A 27,404-nucleotide genomic window follows, 5' to 3' on the forward strand; every position below is an offset into this window, starting at 1 on the left:
CCTGTCCATCCTCGTCACTCCCAACGAGAATCGCAGCATCTTTAACTCTGCCACCTCCAGCTCCGCTTCCTGTCTTTTTGTTAGTGCCACCGCCTCCAAACCATACAACATAGCTGGTCTCACTACCGTCTTGTATACTTTCCCCTTCACTCTTGCAGCTACCCTTCTGTCACAAATCACTCCTGCAACTCTTCTCCACCCACTCCATCCTGCCTGCACTCTCTTTTTCACTTCTCTCCCACACTCTCCGTTACTTTGGACAGTTTATCCCAAGTATTTAATCCCATCCACCTTCCCCACCTCAACTCCTTGCAACCGCACCATACCACCACCCTCCCTCTCATTTATGCACATGTATTCCGTCTTACTCCGACTGACTATCATTCCCATTCTCTCCAGTGCGTACCTCCACCGCTCGAGGCTCGCCTCAGCCTGCTCCTTGCTCTCCCTACAGATCATGATGTCATCCGCGAACATCATAGTCCATGGGGACTCCAGTCTGATCTCGTCCGTCAACCTGTCCATCACCATTGCAAACAGGAAAGGGCTCAGAGTCGATCCTTGGTGCAATCCCACTTTTACCTTAAACCGGTCCGTCATTCCTATCGCACACCTCACCGCTGTCATACTGTCCTCATACATATCCTGCACGATCCTCACATACTTCTCCACCACTCCCGACTCCCTCATACAATGCCACAACTCCTCTCTTGGCACCCTATCATAAGCTTTCTCTAGATCCACAAACACACAATGTAACTCCTTCTGGCCTTCCCTATACTTCTCCATCAACATTCTCAAAGCAAACATTGCATCAGTGGTGCTCTTTCCTGGCATAAACCCATATTGCTGCTCACAGATCGTCACCTCTCCTCTCAACCTAGCTTCCACTACTCTTTCCCACAACTTCATGGTGTGGCTTAACAACTTTATCCCTCTATAATTTCCACAACTCTGCACATCACCCTTATTCTTGAAAATCGGAACCAGTACACTTAATCTCCACTCCTCCGGCATCCTCTCACTTTCCAAGACTTTATTAAACAATCTGGTTAACAACCCCACTGCCATCTCTCCGAAGCACTTCCATGCCTCCACTGGTACACCATCTGGGCCAACCGCCTTTCCACTTTTCATCTTCTTCATAGCAGTCCTCACTTCATCCTTACTGATCCACCCCACTTCCAGATTCACTATCTCCACCTCTTCCAACCTTCTCTCTCTCTCATTTTCTTCATTCATCAGCTCCTCAAAGTACTCCATCCACCTTCTCAACACACTCTCCTCGCTCGTCAGCACATTCCCATTTGCGTCCTTAATCACCGTAACCTGCAGCACATCCTTCCCAGCTCGGTCCCTCTGTCTTGCCAATCGGTATAAATCCTTTTCCCCTTCTTTTGTATCCAACTTCTCATACAGCTCGTCATATGCCTTTTCCTTGGCCTTTGCCACCTCTCTTTTTGCCTTTCGCCGCCACTCCTTGTACTCCTGCCTACTTTCTTCATCTCTCTGACTATCCCACTTCTTTTTCGCCAACCCCTTCTTCCTTATACTTTCCTGTACTTCCTCATTCCACCACCAAGTCTCCTTATCTTCCTTCCTCTGTCCAGATGTCACACCAAATACCTTCCTAGCTATCTCCCTCACAACTTCTGCTGTCGTTGCCCAATCATCCCATCCATCTTTACCACCATCCAACGCCTGTCTCACCTCCTCCCTAAATTTCACGCAACAGTCTTCCTCCTTCAGCTTCCACCATCTGGTCCTTGGTTCAACCCTCACTCTCTTCCTCAACCTCACCTCTAAAGTCATCCTACAGACCACCAATCGATGCTGTCAAGCTACACTCTCCCCTGCCACCACCTTACAGTCACTAATCTCTTTCAGGTTGCATCTCCTGCTTAAGATGTAATCCACCTGTGTGCACTTTCCTCCACTCTTGTATGTCACCCTGTGTTCCTCCTTCTTCTTGAAATACGTATTTACCACTGCCATTTCCATTCTTTTTGCAAACTCTACCACTATTTGCCCTTCCACATTTCTCTTGTTGAGACCGTACCTACCCATCACCTCCTCATCCTCTTTATTCCCTTCCCCAACATGCCCATTGAAATCTGCTCCAATCACCACTCTTTCATCCTTGGATACACTCTCCACCACTTCATCTAACTCACTCCAGAAATCTTCTTTATACTCCATCTCACACCCCATATGTGGGGCATATGCACTGATGACATTCATCATCACCCCTTCAATTTCCAACTTCACACTCATCACTCGGTCAGACACTCTCCTCACCTCCAATACCCTCTTGACATAATCTTCTTTCAGAATTACCCCGCCACCATTTCTCGTCCTATCCACACCATGGTAGAACAGTTTGAAACCACCTCCAATGCTCCTAGCCTTCCTCCCCATCCACTTGGTCTCTTGTACACACAGTATGTCCACCTTTCTTCTCTCCATCATATCAGCCAACTCTCGCCCTTTGCCAGTCATCGTCCCAACATTCAGAGTTCCAACTCTCACCTCCACACTTCTACCCTTCCCCCTCTCTCACTGCCTCCGGACTCGCCTTCCCCGTCTCCTTCTCCTCCTTCGCCCAGCAGTAGCACAATTTCCACTGGTACCCTGCTGACCACCGGTACCGATGGCGGTCGTTGGTAACCCGGGCCTCGACCGATCCGGTATAGAAATTCGTTTTGTTGTCCGCATTAAGACCTTGCGGGCCTTAGGCCTTGCAGGCCTAAGTCACATTTGCTCTACGGCGAGGATACATCGGCCGTACGCCCTCTGAATTGACAAACGTGCGGCAGCCGCAGAGTTTCTGCGGTGGCCTCAGGGTGGCCCTACGCCGTTTGGCTATATTTTACAGGTCGTAAGGTCGCCGTGGAATTATAATGCGGAGTTATAACTTTTTCCATTTCTACGTTCGCCGTAGCAATTCGACAAGCCGAAAAAAAAAATAAAAAAAAACTGGTAAAAAAATTAAATAAAATTAACCCATTCGTTACCATCTGTCTGGCCGCACGTTCGCCGTAGGGCCCCCTGCGGTCGCCTTGTGGGCACCTTGAGGCTACCTTGCGTCTGCCTTGAAAATTATATGGCCACTGCAGGGCCCCCTGAAGGTCACCGTGCGACATCAAATCAAAGACCGTACGGCAACCCGACATTTTCGGTCTCCACAATTTCTAAGACCTTGGCCTAAGTCACATTTGCTCTACGGCGAGGATACGGCGGCCGTACGCCCTCGGAATTGACAGAAACGTGCGGCGGCCGCAGAGTTTCTGAGGTGGCCTCAGGTTGGCCCTACGCCGCATGGCTATATTTTACAGCCCGTAAGGTCGCCGTGGAATTATAACGCGGAGTTATAACTTTTTTTCATTTCTACGTTCGCTGTAACAATTCGACAAGCCGAAAAAAAAACTGTTAAAAATAAATAAATAAATAAAATTAACCCATTCGTTACCGTCCGTCTGGCCGCACGTTCGCCTTAGGGCCCCCCTGCGGTCCCCCTGCGGTCGCCTTGCGGTCGCCTTGTGGGCACCTTGCGTCTGCCTTGAAAATTCTATGGCCGCCACAGGAGCGCCCTAAGGTCACCGTGCGACATCAAATCAAAGACCGTACGGCAACCCCACGTTTTCGGTCTCCACAATTTATAAATACGCCGTGCGGCTCCCCGAAAAATAAGAACATATGTGACTGCTCCATTGTGTGACCGTGGAAATACTGCGGCCGCCATATAATTGCTAGTGGCCGTAGATTTTGGAGACCCCACGGCCGCCGTGGCAAATGTGACTAAGGCCTAAATACACCGTGCGGCTCCCCGAAAAATAAAAACATGTGACTGCTACATTGTGTGATCATGGAAATACTGCGGCGCCGTATAATTGCTAGTGGCCGTAGATTTTGGAGACCCCACAGCCGCCGTGGCAAATGTGACCGAGGCCTAAGGGGTCACGATTCATGAACCAAGCTGTGAAGTTTTCTGTTCTCAAAGTTTTGTACCGAAGGCTCTCTTCAGATTGTTACTGAGCCCCGGACAGCTTCCAACTGTAGTTTGTTTGTAATTATATTCCCAGGGATGATTTTAAATATATCTGTGAAGTTCTTTGTCATCATTCCTGTCGCTCCAACCATCACTGTCAAACTTTGTCATTCTTCAGCTTGCAGGATCTTTTCACTTCATTCTTCAGGTCTTGGTATTTGGTCATTTTCTTGATTTCTGCATCGTTTAGTCCAAAATCACTGGTTGTAACACCTCACTTTGCAATGCATTCTCTCTTTTTTTGCACCGAAGTCTGATATCTGGTTGCAATGCTTTGTTTTCGATGTTCACGATCGATGGGATCATTAGGTCGTACGTGAGCGGTGCTTCCATGTTTTCAGTCCATTCTTTTGGTTAATGTTCCCATTAATTTTCTGGAACTGGGATATCAAAGTTTTTGCAGATGTGCCTGTGGTTAGCATTACAAACTCTGTTGTGTCGTTGTGTGTACTGCTGTTCTGACATGAGATGTTTTTTTTCTCATTGTGTTTGGTTATTAAACAAAACTTATCACTCTCTGTGTTTGGTCATTAAGCATAACATATCACTTTCTCTGTTGACACCACCTCCACCCCTCACCTATCTATTCCCCCCCCCCACTCTCTCTGTCTGTCCCCTCTTTGCTCCCCCCTCCGAATAAAATGCAGCACTTTCCTCCCAGACGTGTGTGTGTGTGTGTGTGTGTGTGTGTGTGTGTGTGTGTGTGTGTGTGTGTGTGTGTGTGTGTGTGTGTGTGTGTGTGTGTGTGTGTGTCTCGCACCCTCCCTCCTGCAGTGTATAGCAATGTTTTGTGAGGTGTCGCTCTCCCCAACTCCACTCCCCTTCTCTCTGTTCTCCCCTTGCTAGCTTCCCCCTCTTCACCCACTCCTTGCTTCCCTTCCCTTCTCTCCCCTCCCCTCCCTTCCCACCATCCTCTCTCCCCTCCCTCCCTTCCCACCATCCTCTATCCCTCCTCTCTCTCTCTCTCTCTCTCTCTCTCTCTCTCTCTCTCTCTCTCTCTCTCTCTCTCTCTCTCTCTCTCTCTCTCTCTCTCTCTCTCTCTCTCTCTCTCTCTCTCTCTCTCTCTCTCCCTCTCTCCCTCTCTCTCCATACACCACCTGTAAGCTAACCTGGAATGGACCCCTAAAGCTGTGCCATTGATGCTAGTCTGAGTCCAGCTCTCCTGTTGTGTGAACCCGCAGTGGATGCCACAAAGGAGAGCAAGGAAGACCAATGGATGGGAGTGACAGTGAGAAGCCAAGGCTATGGAGGAAAGCTCATGGTATGTATTTTGTATGCATCAAACACAATTGTTTGATTGTTATATCTTGAGATCAAATAATCGAAATATGCTTTATTGGAATTTACTTGTGTGTGATTGCTTAGCCATTTATCCACAGCTTCAGCACTGTTTTATTTATTTTGGTTACATAAAATAAGTTCATGGAAGAGCTAGGACACTGAATGGATCAGAACAAAACAAACAAAAACAGGACACAAGGATGCAAGACACGCAAAAGGAACAGTTGAGAGAGGGGCCGGGGGGGGGGGGGAAGCACCATCAGCAGAGTTGAAGGACAAGATTGAGGGAGACTTGGACAAGCATTGTGGGGGGAGGGGGAGGCAGGTGAAGACTTATGGGGTGGACAAATTGGATACAGTAGGTAACTTGTCAGGAGAAGGGATTGGGGTGGGGGTTAACGAGAGAAAAAAAGATCATGGTTATGATCTGAGATGGTGCTGACCAGCTTTCTTGAAGACCTGGAGGGAAGAATAAGATTGAGGAGGATGTGGAAGTTGATTCCACAATTGGGAAAAATAGGAAGAAATGAGTGGAGGTGAGCAATGATCCTGGATTTAGGAAGTTTCTCTACAAGGGGGTTGATGGTGGACCGTTTGTGCACTGCAGAAACCCGGGGGGATTAAAGCACGAAAGAGCAGAGGATGCAAGATGAGAAAGGAAGCGGTAGAAGCCAGAGAGACCACTGACTTGTCTGCAATGGTGCAGTGATAGACCCATAGACTCAGCTTCATTGGGGGAGATTCCAATCATTTTGAAGGCCTTGGTTTGCACAGTGTCAAGCTGAACAAGATGTGAGGCAGCAGGAACTAGCCCACATTGGAGTGTAGCACTCCATCAAGCTGCCGATTAAAGCCTTGTCAGTGGATATGAGTTTAGATGTGCCAAGGAATGACTTTGTATCATGGAGGATGCCCAGTCAATGGATGGCTTTACAGGCCATTGTTGAAATGTGGCTTGCCCAAGAAAGATCATGGCCGAGATTGAGACCCAGGAGTTTGAATGACTGAACTTCCTCAAGAGGATTGATAAGAAGGTAGATGGGGGTGGGGAGGGAGGGGTTGCCAGACGGTCCTTTTGTAGAGAGATAGTGACAGAGTGTGGCATTTGTCTGAATTGAAGGACATATCCCAAGTGTTTGACCAGCTTGTAATTTTTTTCACGCTGAATTCAGACATCCCCGGACCAACCAAGACTCTTCCCTTCATTCCCTTGTGCATCCCTTCCACCAACCAAACTTTTGCTTCCGGCACTCCCATGCATCTCAGTGTCACCATCATCATCTCTTTTGGGACAGTGTCGTAGGCCTTTGCCAGGTCCACAAATCCAAATGCCATCTCACCTTGTACCTCCAACTCCTTCTTCACGAGCTGTATTAGCGCGAACATCCCATCCATCATCCCCGTACCCTTTCTAAACCCTTGCTGCTCTTCTGCGATGTCCATTTCCACACTCTTTCTTATCCCCCTGTACAGAATGCTCTCCAGTGCTTTCTTGACATGACTAAGGATCGTCATGCCCCTGTACTTCCCCAGATCTTTAACATCCCTTTTCCCTTCAATAGCGGCGCTATTGACCCTGTCCTCCATTCCTCTGGAATTGAACCCTTTCTCATACATATATTGAACAGCCTCTTCATCCAACTGACTCCAACTTCTTCTCCCACTGCAGTAATAATTTCTATACACACCTCATCAATGCCTGGTGCTCTTCCTTTTTTCATCCTCTTCAATGCCATCTGCACTTTACTCTGTGATCTCCACCAAATCCACATCCCCCTCTACATAACAACTTTGCTCCAGCTCAACGTTGCTTCCTTCCCGGTTCAACAGCTCTTTGAAATATTCTTTCTGTCACTTTCTGTCACTAGCCTTCCACCACCATCATTAATCACTGCTCCCCCTTCATGTCCTTACCATCCCTGTTATGAGCCAATTTATGTCATATTTCTCCAATATCCTCTTCCAACTTGTTGAACACTTCCTCTTCCATATAATTCCTCACCTTATCCATGGCTCTCCTTGCTGCTTTCTTCTTCCACCCATACAAGTGCAGCAATCCCTCATACGGTTGCCTTCCTCTATCCTTGATCTTCTCTGTCTTCTTACAATCTTCCTCCTTTTCACTAACTGCCTTCACTACCTCCTTCATCCACCATGCCTTATTTCTATCTCTCGACGATGCACCCTTACCTGACATCCTTCCGCACAAAACTTATGGCAATTCTCCCAAATGCCTCTTCGTACTTCTTCCACTCCTCCTCCAAACCTTCCACTTCTTTGTTAAGTTGCTCATTCCTCGTCCTTATCCTCTCCTTGTAATGCGATGACGACATTTCCTCTCCATCGACCCCCTGCTCTTAACCTCCCTCCTTTTCTACATCCTTACCACAAACACAACAGGCTTGTGCTCAGTGGTAACATGCTGTCCCGCCACTGATTTATAATCCCCTCCACAACTGTCACTTCCTTACCACCACCAAATCCAATTGTGTTCTATGTTGTCCACTCCAAAGGTAATCTTGTGGTTTTCCCGCTTTTGAAAGAATGAACCATGAACCAGCATCCCGTTCCATGCCACAAGCTCCACCAGCTCTTGACCCTCTCTATTCCTTTTTCCCCAACCAAATTTACCAAAACATTCCTCTTCATCTGGCTCTGCTACTTCCACGTGCGTTAGAGGCCCCTGCAATGCACAGCATCACTTCCAGCTCAGCCATTCCCATCATCCTCTCCAGTGCATCCCTGAATTCCTGATTATCCACCCCAGTCCTTCCTGTTTGAGGCCATATGTTGGGACTCGAACACCAATCCCCGGATTACAATGCAACAGCATGACAATGCTGTAATTCGGAGAAACAATCATCATCAAATATAATGGCTCGTCACAACAAGTATAATGTACCTTCACACACAACACAACACAAGATGTCAAGAACAGATTTATAATTGCTCTTTAATCATCAATCAACCTGTGCACAAGCCAAACAGAATGCTAACACAAGTATAACGAACTGCTCTGTCTATATTTGATTACCTCTGGATTTATACTCTCTTCACAGAGAAGTAGCTAGTCATATTATTCTTGAGCAAGGCACATCTTGTGATTATTAGAGGAAACCAATGAGGGTGTGGGTCAGAAGTTCTTCCGTTTACCATATATGGGAGTCTTTCTCCAGTTTAAGCAATCATAGTTTAGCAATCATAGCGTGGGATTACAAGGTCATTATATGGAATTTTACAAGTCATCAGTATTTTGAACACAGTACAACTGTTCACTTTCTCTCCAAGCACCAAAGAAAGGGAAGTTCACCCTCCCTCCTTCGGGTCTGTAAAATGGGAAGTGCCTTGAAGAGCACAGTCGTGCCGTGGAAATGAGGAAGTAATCTCTCTATGCTACATTATACTTAACTCGTATCTGTAAGAAAATACTGCACTAAGATTATATTTAATCAACAAGAAACATCAAAACAAAATAATAATAATAAGTTTCACTAAATGCAAGCAATAAACAATCTTTAATCAAAAGAAGATATTAAATGTAAGTTTTTACTGAAATAAAAGGCTGAAATCTCTCTTTCAGCCGTCACACATGTACCCACATAACACAAACCATTTTCCTCTGTATCACCAACCATGCCATAACTATCTGTCCTCACATCTTTCCACTCTGACCATCTGCTTGCTGACCTCTTCTGATACTGTTATTTCCATTCCATTTCTCCTTCCATCCCCACCTGCGTGCAACAGCTTGTATCCTCCTTCCAACCTCCTCGCTCTGTATCCTTTCCATCTGGTCTTCTGCACACACACACTTCTGACCTCCTTCTCTGCATCATCTCCACCACCTCGACTCCTCTCCCTCCATTGATCCCACATTTAAACTACCGAGCATGACCTCGCTTTTGAACCGCTGCCCACCTGGCAGAGCTATTACCATCTTGATCAGTTTGGGATACTCAGGTCAGCAATCGGCAGCGCTGTCCTTTCTGTTCATGCAGGGTGTTCATGAGGGTGCAACATGTTTATAACAGGGGGAAATTTGATTGGCAAGGATGTACAGTAAATAGAACAGAGACACAGAGCAGAACTTGTTCCCTTAGCACTTACAAGCTCCTTCTTAGTCTTACCTATTTATTTACACACCAGATATGGTGCCATTCAGCATCACAACCGGGTAAACGTAGAAAGAGGGGAGCAGACAGAGAGCAGGGTGAGGCTTGTTGGCGGCCTCTCCCTTACCCAGCATGGACATGTGGGCTCGTGCTGGTCCAAAGTGAATGGGAGGTAAGGTAAGGCAAGTTAAAGAGAGGTAAAGGGGTTGGGGGGGGGTAGGAGGTGTCGCAATGTGTGTTTGAGAGGTGCATGGGTGCAGGTGCCAGCACTAGAAAAAAAAGAGTGCATATCAGTAGGGGCATTTTGAAAACAACAGTGGGTGGGCTGTTCGCTGTCCTGGATCAATGGCTCGCTGTGCGTCGAAGAAGGTCACGCGCATCAGTGAAGCAGCTATCACAGAGTGCTCATTGGTGCTGGGCTCACCACAACGTGATGTCACATCTCCCTCGAGCTCGCAGCTCATGAGAAGGCTCCAGACTCTTCCGGTTGTGACACGTGCATCATCTCCAGACGATTCCATGGGAGCTTGGGTGTAGCCCTCGATGGTCACTTGAGCATTGAATAGAGACACTCGTGGCACGATTGACAGGCGGGGCAGTTATTTCTGCCTGTGAAGGAAGGTATGGTGATGGCCAGCTGAAGTGATGGTTGAGTCATGGTGTGTTGAAGGGATGGTTGGGTGATGGTCAGAGAGTGTTTGAACGAGGTTACAGTGACTGTGGGTTATGGCAGGAGCGTATTTGAACGAGGTTACCCTAACAGTTGGGTTATGGCGGGAATGTGTTTGAAAAAGGATAATGACATAGTAGGCTCAATATGCTGACTAACCCTAAAAAAATTTCAAGAAAACGTTTTATGGTGTTTTCAATAGTGTTTGGCCCAGAGAACTACATATCAAAAGTTGGCCAAAATTGGACCATCAGAAAGGGTGTAAATATGATGTCAAAAAAGATGGCCTCCATTAGAGCAAAATACTGAATATATATGCATACCTTTGAAACAAACAGTTCTCAACCACTTTAAAAGTGACAATTAATGATAAAACTTATTACCTTATAAGTACCAAAACAAGCCTGGTGTTGGTGCAGTGGTTAGGCCAGTGGCTTGGGATCCAAAAGGTCCTGAGTTCAAGCCCCGTTGGGACACTGAATTAATATATGTATATATATATATATATATATATATATATATATATATATATATATATATATATATATATATATATATATATAGATATATATATATATATATATATATATACACACCAAGTCGTAAACACCAGGGGGTTGACTCAGCCTGCCATCCTTCCGAGGTCGGCGAAATGAGTACCAGTTGCACTGGGCCCGGTGTATGCCCCGGTTAGAATAGGTGCACCATATCCCTGTGGTGTAAGAGGCGACCAGGGTTGCGTCAGGAAGGGCATCCGGCATAAAAACCTATGCCAAATCATTATGCGGACAACAAAACAAATTTCCATACCGGATCGGTCGAGGCCCGGGTTACCAAGGACCGCCACCGGTACCGGTGGTCAGCAGGGTACCAGTGGAAATTGTGCTACTGCTGGGCGAAGGAGGACAAGGAGACGGGGAAGGCGAGTCCGGAGGCAGTGGGAGAGGGGGAAGGGAAGAAATGTGCAGGTGAGAGTTGGAACTCTGAATGTTGGGACGATGACTGGCAACGGGCGAGAGTTTGCTGATATGATGGAGAGAAGAAAGGTGGACATACTGTGTGTACAAGAGACCAAGTGGATGGGGAGTAAGGCGAGGAGCATTGGAGGTGGTTTCAAACTGTTCTACCATGGTGTGGATGGGAGGAGAAATGGTGTCGGAGTAATCCTGAAGGAAGATTATGTCAAGGGGGTATTGGAGGTGAGGAGAGTGTCTGACCGAGTGATGAGTGTGAAGTTGGAAATTGAAGGGGTGATGATGAATGTCATCAGTGCATATGCCCCACATATGGGGTGTGAGATGGAGTATAAAGAAGATTTCTGGAGTGAGTTAGATGAAGTGGTGGAGAGTGTATCCAAGGATGAAAGAGTGGTGATTGGAGCAGATTTCAATGGGCATGTTGGGGAAGGGAATAAAGAGGATGAGGAGGTGATGGGTAGGTACGGTCTCAACAAGAGAAATGTGGAAGGGCAAATGGTGGTAGAGTTTGCAAAAAGAATGGAAATGGCAGTGGTAAATACTTATTTCAAGAAGAAGGAGGAACACAGGGTGACATACAAGAGTGGAGGAAAGTGCACACAGGTGGATTACATCTTAAGCAGGAGATGCAACCTGAAAGAGATTAGTGACTGTAAGGTGGTGGCAGGGGAGAGTGTAGCTTGACAGCATCGATTGGTGGTCTGTAGGATGACTTTAGAGGTGAGGTTGAGGAAGAGAGTGAGGGTTGAACCAAGGACCAGATGGTGGAAGCTGAAGGAGGAAGACTGTTGCGTGAAATTTAGGGAGGAGGTGAGACAGGCGTTGGATGGTGGTAAAGATGGGTGGGATGATTGGGCAACGACAGCAGAAGTTGTGAGGGAGATAGCTAGGAAGGTACTTGGTGTGACTTCTAGACAGAGAAAGGAAGATAAGGAGACTTGGTGGTGGAATGAGGAAGTACAGGAAAGTATAAGGAAGAAGGGGTTGGCGAAAAAGAAGTGGGATAGTCAGAGATGAAGAAAGTTGGCAGGAGTACAAGGAGTGGTGGCGAAAGGCAAAAAGAGAGGTGGCAAAGGTCAAGGAAAAGGCATATGACGAGCTGCATGAGAAATTGGATACAAAAGAAGGGGAAAAGGATTTATACCGATTGGCAAGACAGAGGGACCGAGCTGGGAAGGATGTGCTGCAGGTGAGTGTGATAAAGGACGCGAATGGGAATGTGCTGACGAGCGAGGAGAGTGTGTTGAGAAGGTGGATGGAGTACTTTGAGGAGCTGATGAATGAAGAAAATGAGAGAGAGAAGGTTGGAAGAGGTGGAGATAGTGAATCTGGAAGTGGGGTGGATCAGTAAGGATGAAGTGAAGACTGCTATGAAGAAGATGAAAAGTGGAAAGGCGGTTGGCCCAGATGGTATACCAGTGGAGGCATGGAAGTGCTTCGGAGAGATGGCAGTGGGGTTGTTAACCAGATTGTTTAATAAAGTCTTGGAAAGTGAGAGGATGCCGGAGGAGTGGAGATTAAGTGTACTGGTTCCGATTTTCAAGAATAAGGGTGATGTGCAGAGCTGTGGAAATTACAGAGGGATAAAGTTGTTAAGCCACACCATGAAGTTGTGGGAAAGAGTAGTGGAAGCTAGGTTGAGAGGAGAGGTGACGATCTGTGAGCAGCAATATGGGTTTATGCCAGGAAAGAGCACCACTGATGCGATGTTTGCTTTGAGAATGTTGATGGAGAAGTATAGGGAAGGCCAGAAGGAGTTACATTGTGTGTTTGTGGATTTAGAGAAAGCTTATGATAGGGTGCCAAGAGAGGAGTTGTGGTATTGTATGAGGAAGTCGGGAGTGGTAGAGAAGTATGTGAGGATCGTGCAGGATATGTATGAGGACAGTGTGACAGCGGTGAGGTGTGCGGTAGGAATGACGGACCGGTTTAAGGTTAAAGTGGGATTGCACCAAGGATCGACTCTGAGCCCTTTCCTGTTTGCAATGGTGATGGACAGGTTGACGGACGAGATCAGACTGGAGTCTCCATGGACCATGATGTTCGCGGATGACATCATGATCTGTAGGGAGAGTAGGGAGCAGGCTGAATCGAGCCTTGAGAGGTGGAGATACGCACTGGAGAGAAGGGGAATGTTAGTCAGTCGGAGTAAGACGGAGTACATGTGTGTAAATGAGAGGGAGGGTGGTGGTCTGGTGCGGTTGCAAGGAGTTGAGGTGGGGAAGGTGAATGGGTTTAAATACTTGGGATCAACTGTCCAAAGTAACGGAGAGTGTGGGAGAGAAGTGAAAAAGAGAGTGCAGGCAGGATGGAGTGGGTGGAGAAGAGTTGCAGGAGTGATTTGTGACAGAAGGGTAGTTGCAAGAGTGAAGGGGAAAGTATATAAGACGGTAGTGAGACCAGCTATGTTGTATGGTTTGGAGGCGGTGGCACTAACAAAAAGACAGGAAGCGGAGCTGGAGGTGGCAGATGCTGCGATTCTCGTTGGGAGTGACGAGGATGGACAGGATAAGGAATGAGTATATTAGAGGGACAGCGCAGGTAAGACGGTTTGGAGACAAAGTGAGAGAGGCGAGATTGAGATGGTTTGGACATGTGCTCAGGAGGGAAGCGGAGTATATCGGGAGAAGGATGTTGAAGATGGAACCGCCAGGCAGCAGGAGAAGAGGAAGGCCAAAGAAGAGGTTCATGGATATGGTGAGGGCGGACATGTGGGTGGTTGGAGTGTCAATGGAAGATGTGGAGGATAGAGCGAAATGGAGACTGTTGATCCGCTGTGGCGACCCCTAACGGGAGCGAGCCGAAAGAAGAAGAAGAAGTACCAAAACATGTGAGGTTGCTGAGAGTGTCCCAAAGTCGCATCATGATGTCATTCATTGTGTCATGACGTCATGAATGACATCTTGATGTAATTTTATGTGATTTCATGGTAACTTCCAAATTTATGAAAACATGTTCACAAAATTAGTTTTCATCCTGTTTGATGACCAGATGACATCATAAATTCAATGATTATGCCAAGATCGTGATGCCACAACCATACCTTTTACTAAGGCGCAGTCTTATACACACAAAAACAACAGCCATGGAGACCAATATGTTCAATTTCTTTGAAATAATACCTGGGTAGTTGGTACCAAGGAAGTCATTCCAGTTGGGACACCCATTACTGCTTTAGCAAAAAAAAAGTCAGCATATTCGTCCTCGTTTTCATCTAAAATGGGTGCATGGTTCATATTTTCACAGTTGCCGTCTTGGCAAGGTCCACAAGCCCCTGTGCACTCAAGTCCGTACTTCTTACAACTACATCTAAGTGTGTTGCATCCAGCCGAGCAGTTGCAGTGAATCATTTTTAGCAGGATATCAGGAGCAGGGTTGTTGTCCATCATTACTGGTGTGAGTTTGTTCCCTTGAATGTCCCAGCCCCATTTTGTAATGTCCATGTTATCACTCCAGCCCATCCATACCATGACGAAGTTAAGTTCGTCTTGAGTGCTGTTTTGTAGCTGAAGTTGTGGGGGGCAATCTCTCTGGCGTTACGAATGTCTTTGCTGTCGCCACTTTTTTGCAGAGGTAACTGTATCGCAATGATGCTACAGAGTCAGACGTTTTCCCATTAAACAATGACACCATTGCCTTGCAGCCAGCACTTTCTACAGCATCTTGATCTGTATTTGGAGCACAGAAAATCTTTGAACAGGAATGCAAGACAGAATCACCTTTGAGTTTTTGGAACACAGATTTTTTTCCCATCCCCAAAGATTCTAGAAGTAGTATCACATCCAGTAAAGGCATGGGCAAACAACAAATCAGTACAAACATCATCTCTGAGTAACTGCTTCAAAACCTTTATATTGTAGACATTTGGTTTCCCTTTGTCTGACCGAAAGTAAAGTTCTTTACTATCCATTTTCCCATGATAGAGAAGCAATATTAGAAGATCTGTATCTTCTCCGATAAGCGTAGTTGATTTGAAAGTGGACATTGTGACAGCTGCTTTCACTATATCCACATCTGCATCCCCCTCTGCCTGGACAACATGGCAGCCTTTTTGCTTCAGGCATGCTGATATCACATCAATAAGTGACTTTTTGTTCTTTTCATTGGAAAGGAAATCATCGTTTTTCCCCACAAATTTAGTTGTCTCTGTAATGTTGACAGCATTTCTCACAGTTGTTGTCTTCCGTCGCTGGTGGGTGTTGTCCTTTGTGCTTGGTCCCTCATATCCATCGAATACCAGAGTGGCTTTTCCATACAGTTCTACTGTAAAAGATGCATAATCATCGGCAATTGAACTGTAGGTACTTCCTTCTGTCCATTTCAAGCAATGTAGAAGGGAACCTCCATCTAAGACGTAGTGATCTGTCTTGGGAATAGACTGAAGGACAGCATCATCCACGGACGCAGCATGGTTCCGTATAGCCTCGAGAAGCGCAGGTTTGTCTGGTTTCCGTAGTTGATGTTTAGCCTCGAGCAAGGAGGGTGGATATGATGAAAGTTTGTACTTCATCATTAGTCTCTGCCCTACATATAGTTTACATCATGTATGCCTACACAAGAAATGCACATGGCCTCACCAGTGTTAATTGAAGTCAAAGTGAATGACTGTCTAATGGGAAAAATGGCCATTGAAAGTTTTTAAAATCGTACCTGTGTGATCTTCTTTAGTTTCGAGACATAGTCATTTTCTATATCATAATTCAACATTTTGATGGAAGTGAAATTTGGAAAAATCTGAAGCCGATTGGAATCCTTTGTCTTAATATTCTGAAGATGTTTGTAGATGGCAGCACTGTAACTATAGGTGCTTGATCAGGAAGAATTAATGAACTTGCATGCCTTCAGTAATACCATCTAAAATCTTCATCATCAATTTGCCATATAATTGTGAAATAATAGTCACGTCATGATGTCATAGATTACCTCATGACGTCACTTGGGTATGCAATGTTCAATATAGAATGGCGAATTCACTGAGATACTGGTTTGAACAGTTTTAAACTATTTATTTTTACTTATCCATCTATAATTCCAGCAGAGAGAGTGTGTGTGTGTGTGTGTGTGTGTGTGTGTGTGTGTGTGTGTGTGTGTGTGTGTGTGTGTGTGTGTGTGTGTGTGTGTGTGTGTGTGTGTGTGTGTGTGTGTGTGTGTGTGTGTGTGTGTGTGTGTGTGTGTGTGTGTGTGTCCGCTGTTTCTCGACAACCACTGGTCCAATCTAATTTAAACTTGCCAGATATATTGCTGGGGACCTGAGGATGTGCCTTTTTCAAGGTTTGATATTAATCGGACAAGTGCTTCCCAAGTTATGGCCATTTATTTACCAAACCAATGACAAGACACGTTGTTGCGTGGGCGTGGCCGATGGGGAAGGGAACCTCAGCTGCGTTCCCCATTACAGGTTACAACGTAGGGCTTCCGGAGAGTGATGACTTCGTGTATTCTAATAATTTCTCGATTTCTTATGCGCATTTATAGATAAACACAATGCCCCAAGTTTTGATCATTTTCATATTAGACGGTGCATAAATTTCGGTCGCATCAGAGTGCTGGTATGCTCCGAACCAGGAAGTAAATTTTTTTCTCTCTTTTCTCTTTTTGTTTTTCCTTGCGACGACATTGCGAAAAGGTAAAATACGTTGGCGCTAATTGAATAATTGGCCATTAAAACCTAAATTGCGAATCATCGTAACTGATATGCGAACTTCTCGCGCCACGCATGTATGGGCACGCGAGAGCGAAGAAACGGCCTGTGTGGTTGTTGTTTCTTGCTCGCGGTTGGAATATTTATTTATTTATTTATTTATTTTTACGGGCACGTACTAGTATTTGTAAAAACAGCGAACATGATGGGATATGAGAAGAAATGAGGCACTTTTTAATAGTGGCAGCCATCTTTTTTAACGTCAAAGTTTCACCCTTTTTGATGGTCCGATTTCGGTCAACTTTTGCTACGTTATTCTTTGGACCAAGTACTACAGAAAAACATGATAAAATGTTTTCTTGCAATTTTTTTGAGGTTAGGCTGTTTCTTTCATATTTTGATCCGACGAAGAAGGAAAAGATTGTGAGGTGTGAGTGGAAAGTCCAAGAAAGAGGTGAAACCTCTCTAATCCCACACAATGCATATTTCTCCTCCCTCTCGACAAAAGGGACGACCCTGTTTGATCACACATAATAATGAATTAACTAACTCGGGAACTGCTGTATGTTGGGTGCCATTTCCTGGGGGTCACGGTTCTCAGAGCTGTTACAATATTTATGTTATCCGATAATGAACAAATATATGCAGTATTTTTATTCCTCTGAAAAATCGCATTTGTCTTCCTTATCCATCCCTTCCGTTTTTGTTGCTGAGTTGCTATTGAGTCCGTAAATTGCCCTGGAAAAGAGATTAATAAATATAAGGAAATGTAAACAGAAAAAGGTGGGCGGAAAGAAGAAAGAAGAAAAGATGGTTTAAATAATTTAATATATTTACACTTCCTTGTGAATCTCATGAGCACAAGAAATTGTTTAATCATTCAAATTGAAAGACGGATTCCAAATGGTGAAAACTCGAACCAACCAGATCATCAATCCACAAACTAAATTGAGATTCTGTTTCAAGTGTAATGGATCTCTCGTGGAGTTGGGCGTTCAATTGGTATTCCGGTGATAAGAAACTTTATCTTCCACTCCCATTGCTATATCCTCCATCCCTACCACCCTTGCACCATCCCTCAACACCTCACCCACAACCTCCTGCCATACCCCCCTCACCCACCACTCCTTGCTGTACCCCCTCACCCACCATCCCCTGCTATATCTTCCTCACCCACAATCCCCTGCTGTATCTTCCTCACCCACCATCCCCTGCTGGACCTCCTCACCCACCATCCCCTGCTGTACCCCCCTCAGCCACCATTCCTTGCTCTACGACCCTCACTCACCATCCCCTGCTGTACCCCCCGCACCCACAATCCCCCTGCTGCACCCCCTCACCCACCATCCCCTGCTTGTACCCCTCTCACCCACCACTCCTTGCTTTACCCCCTCACCCACCACTCCTTGCTTTACCCCCTCACCCACAACCTCCTGCTGTATCTTCCTCACCCACCATCCCCTGCTGTATCTTCCTCAACCACCATCCCCTGCTGTATCTTCCTCACCCACCATCCCCTGCTGTATCTTCCTCACCCACCATCCCCTGCTGTATCTTCCTCACCCACCATCCCCTGCTGTATCTTCCTCACCCACCATCCCCTGCTGTATCTTCCTCACCCACCATCCCCTGCTGTATCTTCCTCACCCACCATCCCCTGCTGTACCCCCCTCAGCCACCATTCCTTGCTTGTACCCCTCTCACCCACCACTCCTTGCTTTACCCCCCTCACCCACAACCCCATGTCGTACCCTCCTCACCCACCATCCCCTGCTGTACTGCCCCTCACCTACCACCCCTTTTGCCCCCCTCACCCGCCATCCCCAACTGTACCCCCCTCACCCACCATCCTTTGCTGTACCCCACCCCTCTCACCCACCACCCTTTGCTGTATGCCCCTCATCCACAACCCCATACTGTACCCCCCAACCCACAATCCCTTGCTGTTCTCCTCTCCCGCAGGCATGTGCTCACCGGTACGAAAAGCGCCAGTATGTGGGAGAATCAGCAGAGACGCGCAGCCTCATGGGACGGTGCTATGTGCTGAGCCAGAATTTTAAAATCGATGAGAAGGATGAAATGGACGGTGGAGGATGGAAGTTCTGCGATCATCGCACTCTTAGCCATGCACGGTTTGGAGTTTGCCAACAAGGCACGGACGCGGCTTTCACACCAGATTTCCATTACGTCTACTTTGGGGCTCCAGGTGCTTACCATTGGAAAGGTAAGCTTACCGAGCGGAAGGTCATGTTGGAGTGTGAAACGTACCTCTCCACTAGGCACAATCATTATTTTCCATTCTTGTACATGCACTTTGTAGTAAATGTTTTACATTGTTCCATCAGCTTTGTTTGTAATGTAGTCTTGATATAATGTAAAGAACCAACCCCTTGGTACAACTGGTTGTCCCCCTCCCTTAAATGGGGGAACCAAGTCCTCCCACAGAGTGAGGGTGATTGTGGGAAACCTCTGCAATACATGACCCATGAGTTTAAATGGGGTAGTGAATGCTCTCATTTGACACCACAGGCGAGGGCGATTCCTGTAACTCGCTCCAGTACATGACATGCGACCACCCCCCAACCCCTCAATCTTATAAAACAGTTGCATTAAAAGTCCTGGAAAGGTACTGTATGTAGTATTCAGTATTCACTTATTTTATGATAACAAAATGCTGCACTAACTAACTGATCAACTGAAACAAGAAAAATTCTTCCCCAAATCTCGCTTTCGTATTTGCATCGTTATTTTTGTTACATTTTGGACAGAATCACCCCCAAAATGTATATTTTGACATCGATTTTTCAAAATTTTCTGCGGTAGCATGCCCCTGTACCCCCTTGGTCGTTTCACTGCTCCTTTCCTTTGATTGGAAATTCTACAGTTTCACCCATGATTATATTATGCTTTCAGACATAAGTGACCCAAAGCCCACGTCAGAATGGACCACATCAGATGACACCGAGTTGAAGTGTCCTTGGTCGAAGTGTCACATCAAAATGCTTCAAGTTGAAATGTCTTGAATCAATATATTTAGAGTGCCAATGTCTTTCGTACAAATGTCTGTCAAAATGTACCTCATCAAAATGTCCCCATTTGAAAAGATACCAGTCAAAATATTCCCAGTGCAAATGTCCAGAGTGTAAATGCTCCCCAGTCGAAATGTCCTTCGTCAAAATGGTTCCAGTCAAAATGCTCAAAGTCGAAATGACACGATTTTAACTGCCCATAGTTGGAATGTCCCGAGTATGTTTTTAAAATGCCCAGAGTTGGAATGTCCTAGCAGAAATGTCCCCAGTTGAAATGCCCTAAGTTGAAATGTTCGTAGTACAAATGCCCCAAGATTAAATACTCAAGAGTGGAAGTGTCCTTGTTCAAAATGGCCCGAGTGGAAATGTCCCAAATTGAAATGTCTATCGTCCAAATGTCAATCATCAAAATATGTAGTCGAAATTGTCTCGAGTCAAAATATTGAGAGGGGAAACAGAGTTGAAATGCTTGAAGTCGAAAGCCTCCCCAGAAATCCACCAAGTCAAATTGCCCCAGGTCTAAATGTCCCTGAGTCAAAAGGTCCCTACTTGCAATGTCCTTACTGGTTTTGTCCTCTATTGGAAATGTCCCCAGTCAATATACCCCAGGTTGAATGTCTGTCAGCCAAATGCCCAATGATTAAGTGACCCAAGTCCAAGTTCCCCAAGTCAAAAGGTCCTGACTGGAACAGCCCCAAGTCAAAAGGTCACAATTTGAAATTCTCGGAGTGTAAATGTCCTTCCTGGTAATGCCCCAATTTGTAACGTCCTCAGTTGAAATACCTCAAATTGAAATGCCTGTAGTCTAAATGACTATCGTCAAATTGCCCCGAGTCAAAAGTTCCTGATTGGAAATGTCCTTACTAGTCATGTCCTAATTTGCATTGTCCCCAATCAAAATGTCCTCAATCAAAAAGTCTCAGATTCAGTGTTAGTCATCCAAATGACCCCAGTCAAAATTCTCTAAGTTGAAATTCCCTCAGTCAGAAGGTCCTGACAAGAAACGCTCAAGTCGTAATGCTCCGAGTCGATCGGTACCAATGTAAAATTCCTGGAGTGTAAAGGTCCTTCCTGGTCATGTCCAGATTTGAAATGTCTATAGTCCACATGTCTATTGTCCAAATGTCCCGAGTCAAAATGTTCCGAATGGAAATGACCCCAGTTGAAAATGTACTGAGTCGAACCTATAAAATGCCCCAAGGGGAAATTCCCAAGTCAAAATGCCCAGAGTGGAAACGTCTGTACTGTGGTCTCAATGTCAATAGTCCAAATGTCCATCCTTGATGTCTATAGTCCAACACAAAAACGAATTATGATTGGCGCTTTTCTTCCCCTCCTCTCTCAACTTTGAGTTGTTCAAAAACACCCCTCACGAACGTTCCTGAAAGCATCTCCCTCAACAAACCACAAGTAAATACTAGAGGAGTCTATATCAGGACAGAGCCAGAAACTGCTCACAACCTCGACATGGATTCATATTTGGAAGCAGCTCGAAAATGTTCAGTGTTTCCCCGAGTTGTAAAATCCAACGTTAACATTAACACCTGTCATCATTCCACTCTAATCTACATTTACATTTACAGTTATGGTCCTTCTCTAACAAACATTATGAAGTACAATATACTATCAATTTGTTCCATCATTAATCACAGACTTACAAGTGTGAATAACACTTTGCACACACTACACCACCTATTGGTCACTCAAAAATAATTTGTCAGTCAACCACCAAGCCAGCAATCCATACCTGGTTGCACTCCCCAAATCTAGGCCACTGCCTGCAGTCCACCATTCAGCTAGCAATCCACACCTGGTTGCACTCTCCAAACCAGGCCACTGCCAACACTCCACCACCCAGATAGCAATCCACACCTGGTTGCACTCTCCAAACCAGGCCACTGCCAACACTCCACCACCCAGATAGCAATCCACACCTGGTTGCACTCTCCAAATCCAGGCCACTGCCCACAGTCCACCACTGTGTGTTTGGGTTGGGAAACGCGTGTAGTCGCTATAAATTAAAAAAATGCGTGTTCACGTTAGGAAACGCATGTCATTAGGAAACGAGTGTAGCTACGAGTTAAAAATGCATGCTGGAGTTGGGAAATGCATGAAGCTACGAGTTAAAAATGCGTGTTCGAGTTGGGAAATACATGAAGCTACGAGTTAAAAATGCGTGTTCGAGTTGGGAAATACATGCAGCGACGTGTTAAAAAATGCATGTTCAAGTTACAAAACATGTGTCTTATGGATTAAAGAATGCGTGCTCGAGTTGGGAAATGCATGAAGTTACGAGTTTAAAAATGCGTGTTTGAGTTAGGAAACGCATGTCGCTACGAGTGAAAAAATGCGTGTTCGAGTTGGGAAATGCATGCAGTGACGTGTTTGGAAATGCGTGTAGCTACATGTTAAAAAATGTGTGTTTGAGGGAGGAAATGCATGTAGTTGCGATGAATTAAAAATGCGTGTTTGAGTTGGGAAATGCGTGTAGCTACATGTTAAAAAATGCGTGTTCAAGTTGGGAAACACATGTAGCTTCGAGTGAAAAAATGTTAAATGTAGAAGTTTAAAAAAATAAGTGTTCAAGTTAGGAAACGCTTGTAGTCGCTATAATTAAAAAATGCATGCTTGAGTTGGGAAATGCATGTAGCTATCAATTAAAAAATGCATGTTGGAATTGGAAAATGCATGCAGCGACGCGTTAAAAAATGCGTGTTTGAGTAGGGAAACGCATGTTGTCACTATGAATTTAAAAATGTGTGTGCGAGTTGGGAAATGTGTGTAGCTATGTGTTAAAAAAATGTGTGTTCGAGTTAGGAAATGCATGTCGTAGCAATGAATTAAAAAACGCATGATTGAGTTGGGAAATGCATGTAGCTACATGTTAAAAAATGCGTGTTCGAGTTGGGAAATGCATGTAGCTGGAGTGAAAAATGTGTGTTCAAGTTAGGAAACGCATGCAGTCGCTATGAATTTAAAAAATGCGTGTTCGAGTTGGGAAATGCGTTTAGCTACGTGTTAAAAAATGTGTGTTCAAGTTAGGAAGCGCATGTAGCTACGAGTGAAAAAATGTGTGTTCGAGTTGGGAATAGCCTGTTGCGATGTGTTAAAAATTGTGTGGTTGAATTAGGAAACGCGTGTAGCGACGAGTTAGGAAACGCTTGTTTGAGTTGGGAAATGTTCGTGTTCCACTTATTCCCCTTCTCTACATTATATCATACACCCTCCGCATCATCCCCACCTCCACGTGTTCCACTTATTCCACTTCTCTTCATTATATAATACCCCCTCCTCATCACCCACCTCCAAGTGTTCCACTTATTCCCCTTCTCTACATCATATAATATCCCCTCCTCACCGCCTCCATCTATCTCCACATGTTCCACTTATTCCCCTTCTCTACATTATATAATACCCCCTCCTCCCCACCCCCACATGTTATCGATTGAAACGAGGAAGTGATTTCTAAGCATCTATTATGTGTTGAAATGACAATACAGATGCAATTCTCATAATTGTCAGGTGTAAAAATTAATTTCTCAATGTGTGCGATTCCAATGTGCTCTCTATTTCAGGTGTTGTACATGCTTCCCAAAAAAACAACACTTTTTACGAGATGGACATTTTCAACGATGGACCTTACGAGACAGGAGATGAAAATAAACACCGTGAAGAATTGGTCCCGGTACCTTACAATAGCTACCTTGGTACGATTATCATTTGTATTGTACGAGTGGAGGTGAATTGATGAGACTTTCTTATTTTAAAATTATTCATTGTTTTCATCAAGAACAAAAACAACAACATTTTCACCAAACAGGTGTAACTCTGGTGGTGACTTTACAGTTAAGGTGGCGAGCTTAATATATTATGGTCTTGAGGTCGAGCTCCTGTCTTGCCGCTACATAACACCAGGTGGGTTGACTCAGCCTGTCATCCTTCTGAGGTCGACGATATGAGTACCAGCTTACCAGAAGCAGGGGGCACTGCACCAGCGGCACAGCTGTGCTTCCAGAAATGATGCAACCAGCAGCTGCCGGCTGCATACAAAGTGATGATGACCAAACAGGTAACATCACAGCAAATGGCAATTTCAAAGGAGAAATAACGAGATGGTAATCAAGTAGAAAAATAGACGGGTCCCCGTCCGAGGAAACCCCAAAATATATTTCACAACGATAAACTGTGTATAAACTCTCTGAATATATTTCACCACTCAACTGTATCTAAACTCACTGAATATATTTCACCACAATAAACTATATAAACTAACTGAATACATTTCATCACTATAAACTGTATATAAACTCAATGAATATATTTCACCACCACAAACTGAATATATATATATATATATATATATATATATATATATATATATATATATATATATATATATATATATATATATATATATATATATATATATATATATATATTCACTCACTGAATATATTTCACCACTATAAAATATGTATATACATATATATTTTTATATATACAGTGGGGAGAACAAGTATTTGATACACTGCCGATTTTGCAGGTTTTCCCACTCACAAAGCACGTAGAGGTCTGTAATTTTTATCAGAGGTACACTTCAACTGTGAAAGACGGAATCTAAAACAAAAATTCTGAAAATCACATTGCATGATTTTAAAATAATTAATTTTCATTTTATTGCACGAAATAAGTATTTGATCACCTACCAACCAGTAAGAATTCCGGCTCTCACAGACCTGTTAGTTTTGTCTTCAAGAAGCCCTCCCATTCTCCACTCATTACCTGCATTAACTGCACCAGTTTGAATTCGTTATCTGCAGAAAAGACAGCTGTCCGCACTCAATCAATCAGACTCCAACCTCACCAAAATGGGCAAGACCAGAGAGCTGTCTAAGGACATCAGGGACAAAATTGTAGACTTGCACAAGGCTGGGATGGGCTACAGGACAATAGGCACGCAGCTTCGTGAGAAGGCAACAACTGTTGGCGCAATTATTAGAAAATGGAAGAAGTTCAAGATTACAGTCAATCTCCCTCAGTCTGTGGCTCCATGCAAGATCTCACCTCGTGGAGCCTCAATGATCATGAGAGGTGAGGGATCAGCCCAGAACTACATGGCAGGACCTGGTCAATGACCTGAAGAGAGTTGGGACCACAGTATCAAAGAAAACCATAATTAACGCACTACGCCGTCATGGATTAAAATCCTGCAGCGCACGCAAGGTCCCTCTGCTCAAGCCAGCGCATGTCCAGGCCCGTCTGAAGTTTGCCAATGACCATCTGGATGATCCAGAGGAGGAATGGAAGAAGGTCATTTGGTCTGATGAGACCAAAATAGAGCTTTTTGGTTTAAGCTCCACTCGCCATGTTTGGAGGAAGAAGAAGGATGAGTATAACCCCAAGAACACCATCCCAACCGTGAAGCATGGTGGTGGAAACATCATTCTTTGGGGATGCTTTTCTGCAAAGGGGACAGGACGACTGCACCGTATTGAGGGAAGGATGGATGGGGCCATGTATCGCGAGATCTTGGCCAACAACCTCCTTTCCTCAACAAGAGCATTGAAGATGGGGCGTGGCTGGGTCTTCTAGCATGACAACGACCCGAAACAAGGACAACTAAGGAGTGGCTCCGTAAGAAGCATCTCAAGGTCCTGGAGTGGCCGAGCCAGTCTCCAGACCTGAACCCAATGGAAAATCTTTGGAGGGAGCTGAAAGTCTGTGTTGCCCAGCGACAGCCCCGAAACCTGAAGGATCTGGAGAAGATCTGTATGGAAGAGTGGGCCAAAATCCCTGCTGCAGTCTGTGCAAACCTGGTTAAGAACTACAGGAAACGTCTGATCTCTGTAATTGCAAACAAAGGTTTCTGTACCAAATATTAAGTTCTGTTTTTTTGATGTATCAAATACTTATTTCATGCAAGAAAATGCAAATTAATTATTTAAAAATCATATAATGTGATTTTCAGGATTTTTGTTTAAGATTTCGTCTTTCACAGTTGAAGTGGACCTATGATGAAAACTACAGACCTCTACGTGCTTTGTAAGTGGGAAAACCTGCAAAATCGGCAGTGTATCAAATACTTGTTCTCCCCACTGAAAATATACACAGTAATCCCCCGTTTCTCGCGGGGGTTACATTCCAAACCTCCCCGCGCTAAGTGAAAATCCGCGATGAATGGACGCCTCCCCAAAAAATCGACTCATCCGGTCTGGTCGGTTTGGGAGTGATTGGGTTTGAGGTGCCAGAGATCGACGAGTCTGGTCTGGTCGGTTTGGCAGTGATTGGGTTTGAGGTGCCGGAGATCAACTCGTCTGATCTGGTCGGTTTTGAGGTGCTGGGTATGAGCAGTGCTCGTCCAACGGCGCAAACCTTTTCCCTTCCCGAAGCATATATTGAGCACCTTAACCTTAACCTTCTCCTGGAGCATCCCAGAGCGTTCGGTTCCTTGCCAGAAGCCTTAGAAGGTGCAGGGCGTTTGGGCGGCATCGTGGGGCTTGGAGAAAAAACGTAAAAAATATTCGAAGTTCACAAGCGAAACTTTGTCTCGTGTGTTGTGTGACTGGTCGAGCACCACGCATTATAATTTATTGCTTAAATAATTTATATTTATCTTGCCAAAACGAAATTTTTTCAAGATATGTTAGTCAGCTTGTATGTTTTTTTATTTTTTATTTTTTATTTATTTTTTGTTTGTCTGTAATCACGTATAAAAAATTCTGCAGAACACAGTTATTATTGGAAATTTTTGTAACTTCGCATATCAGAGGCCTATAGAGGTCCCTTTCAGTGCACAAAATTTTGAAGGTCAAGGTCGAAGGTCAAGGTCACTTTGTCGCAAATCAGGGGAGTCGACGAAACACTTATTTTTTGAGTAATTTTGATCGGATCGTGTTCAAACTTCATGGGAATATAGTTCATGATCAGGCGTTCAGCTGAATAATTTTTGGTGGCGATTGGCCTTGACCTTCATATGTTTTAAAAAAAAAAAATTTCTTTGGTCTGTAATCATGCATACATCACTCTGCAGAGCACAGTTATCATTGGAAATTTTTGTAACTTCGCATATCAGAGGTCGATAGAGGTCCCTTTCAGCGCATAAAATTTTGAAGGTCAAGGTCAAAGGTCAAGGTCACTTTGTCACAAATCAGGGGAGTCGACGAAATACTTATTTTTTGAGTAATTTTGATCGGATCGTCTTCAAACTTCATGGGAATATAGTTCATCGTCTGGCGCTCAGCTGATTAATTTTTGGTGGCGATTTTTTTTTTTATTTTTTATTTTTTTTTTTTTTTGTATACCTTGGTCGAGGCTCGTATGAGAGCTAACACACAACTCACAGCAAGGAGGCATGAGACAAGAGGGGTGGGAGTGGAAGGGACAAAACATTGGGGAACAGACACAGGTGAACTGTGGAAGGGAGAGGGATGGGGATGGGACGGGGAACATGGCGAGGAGAAGATGGACATTACAGGGACTTTCAGGAAGGAAAGCAGGAGAAATGAAGGAAGTGGGCTTGGGTGGATTATCGGGGGTAGAAAAGATCGAGGATTTGGATGGGGGAAGATAAGAGGTGGTGGTGAACAGCTGTTTTGAAAGCCTGAAGGGAAGAATGGGAAAGAATAGAGTGAGGAAGTTTATTCCAA

At 44.8% G+C, this 27,404-nt stretch overlaps 1 protein-coding gene across 2 annotated transcripts in view; it reads left to right on the top strand.

Annotated features, from left to right (window-relative positions):
• LOC147031225 (integrin alpha-6-like) overlaps positions 1–27,404 on the top strand; it is a 378,714-nt gene that overhangs the window by 91,110 nt on the left and 260,200 nt on the right. For both annotated transcript variants that reach the window (XM_085876100.1, XM_085876099.1), the window contains exons 3-5: positions 5,230–5,309; positions 18,692–18,953; positions 23,334–23,465. In XM_085876100.1, coding sequence (XP_085732226.1) covers positions 5,230–5,309; positions 18,692–18,953; positions 23,334–23,465 — 474 coding nt within the window. The remainder of the gene's footprint in view (positions 1–5,229; positions 5,310–18,691; positions 18,954–23,333; positions 23,466–27,404) is intronic.

The sequence above is a fragment of the Eptatretus burgeri genome, chromosome 3 (assembly GCF_056783735.1).
Source record: "Eptatretus burgeri isolate ZD-2024b chromosome 3, Ebu_testis_v1, whole genome shotgun sequence".
In the NCBI taxonomy this organism is placed as follows: domain Eukaryota; kingdom Metazoa; phylum Chordata; class Myxini; order Myxiniformes; family Myxinidae; genus Eptatretus; species Eptatretus burgeri.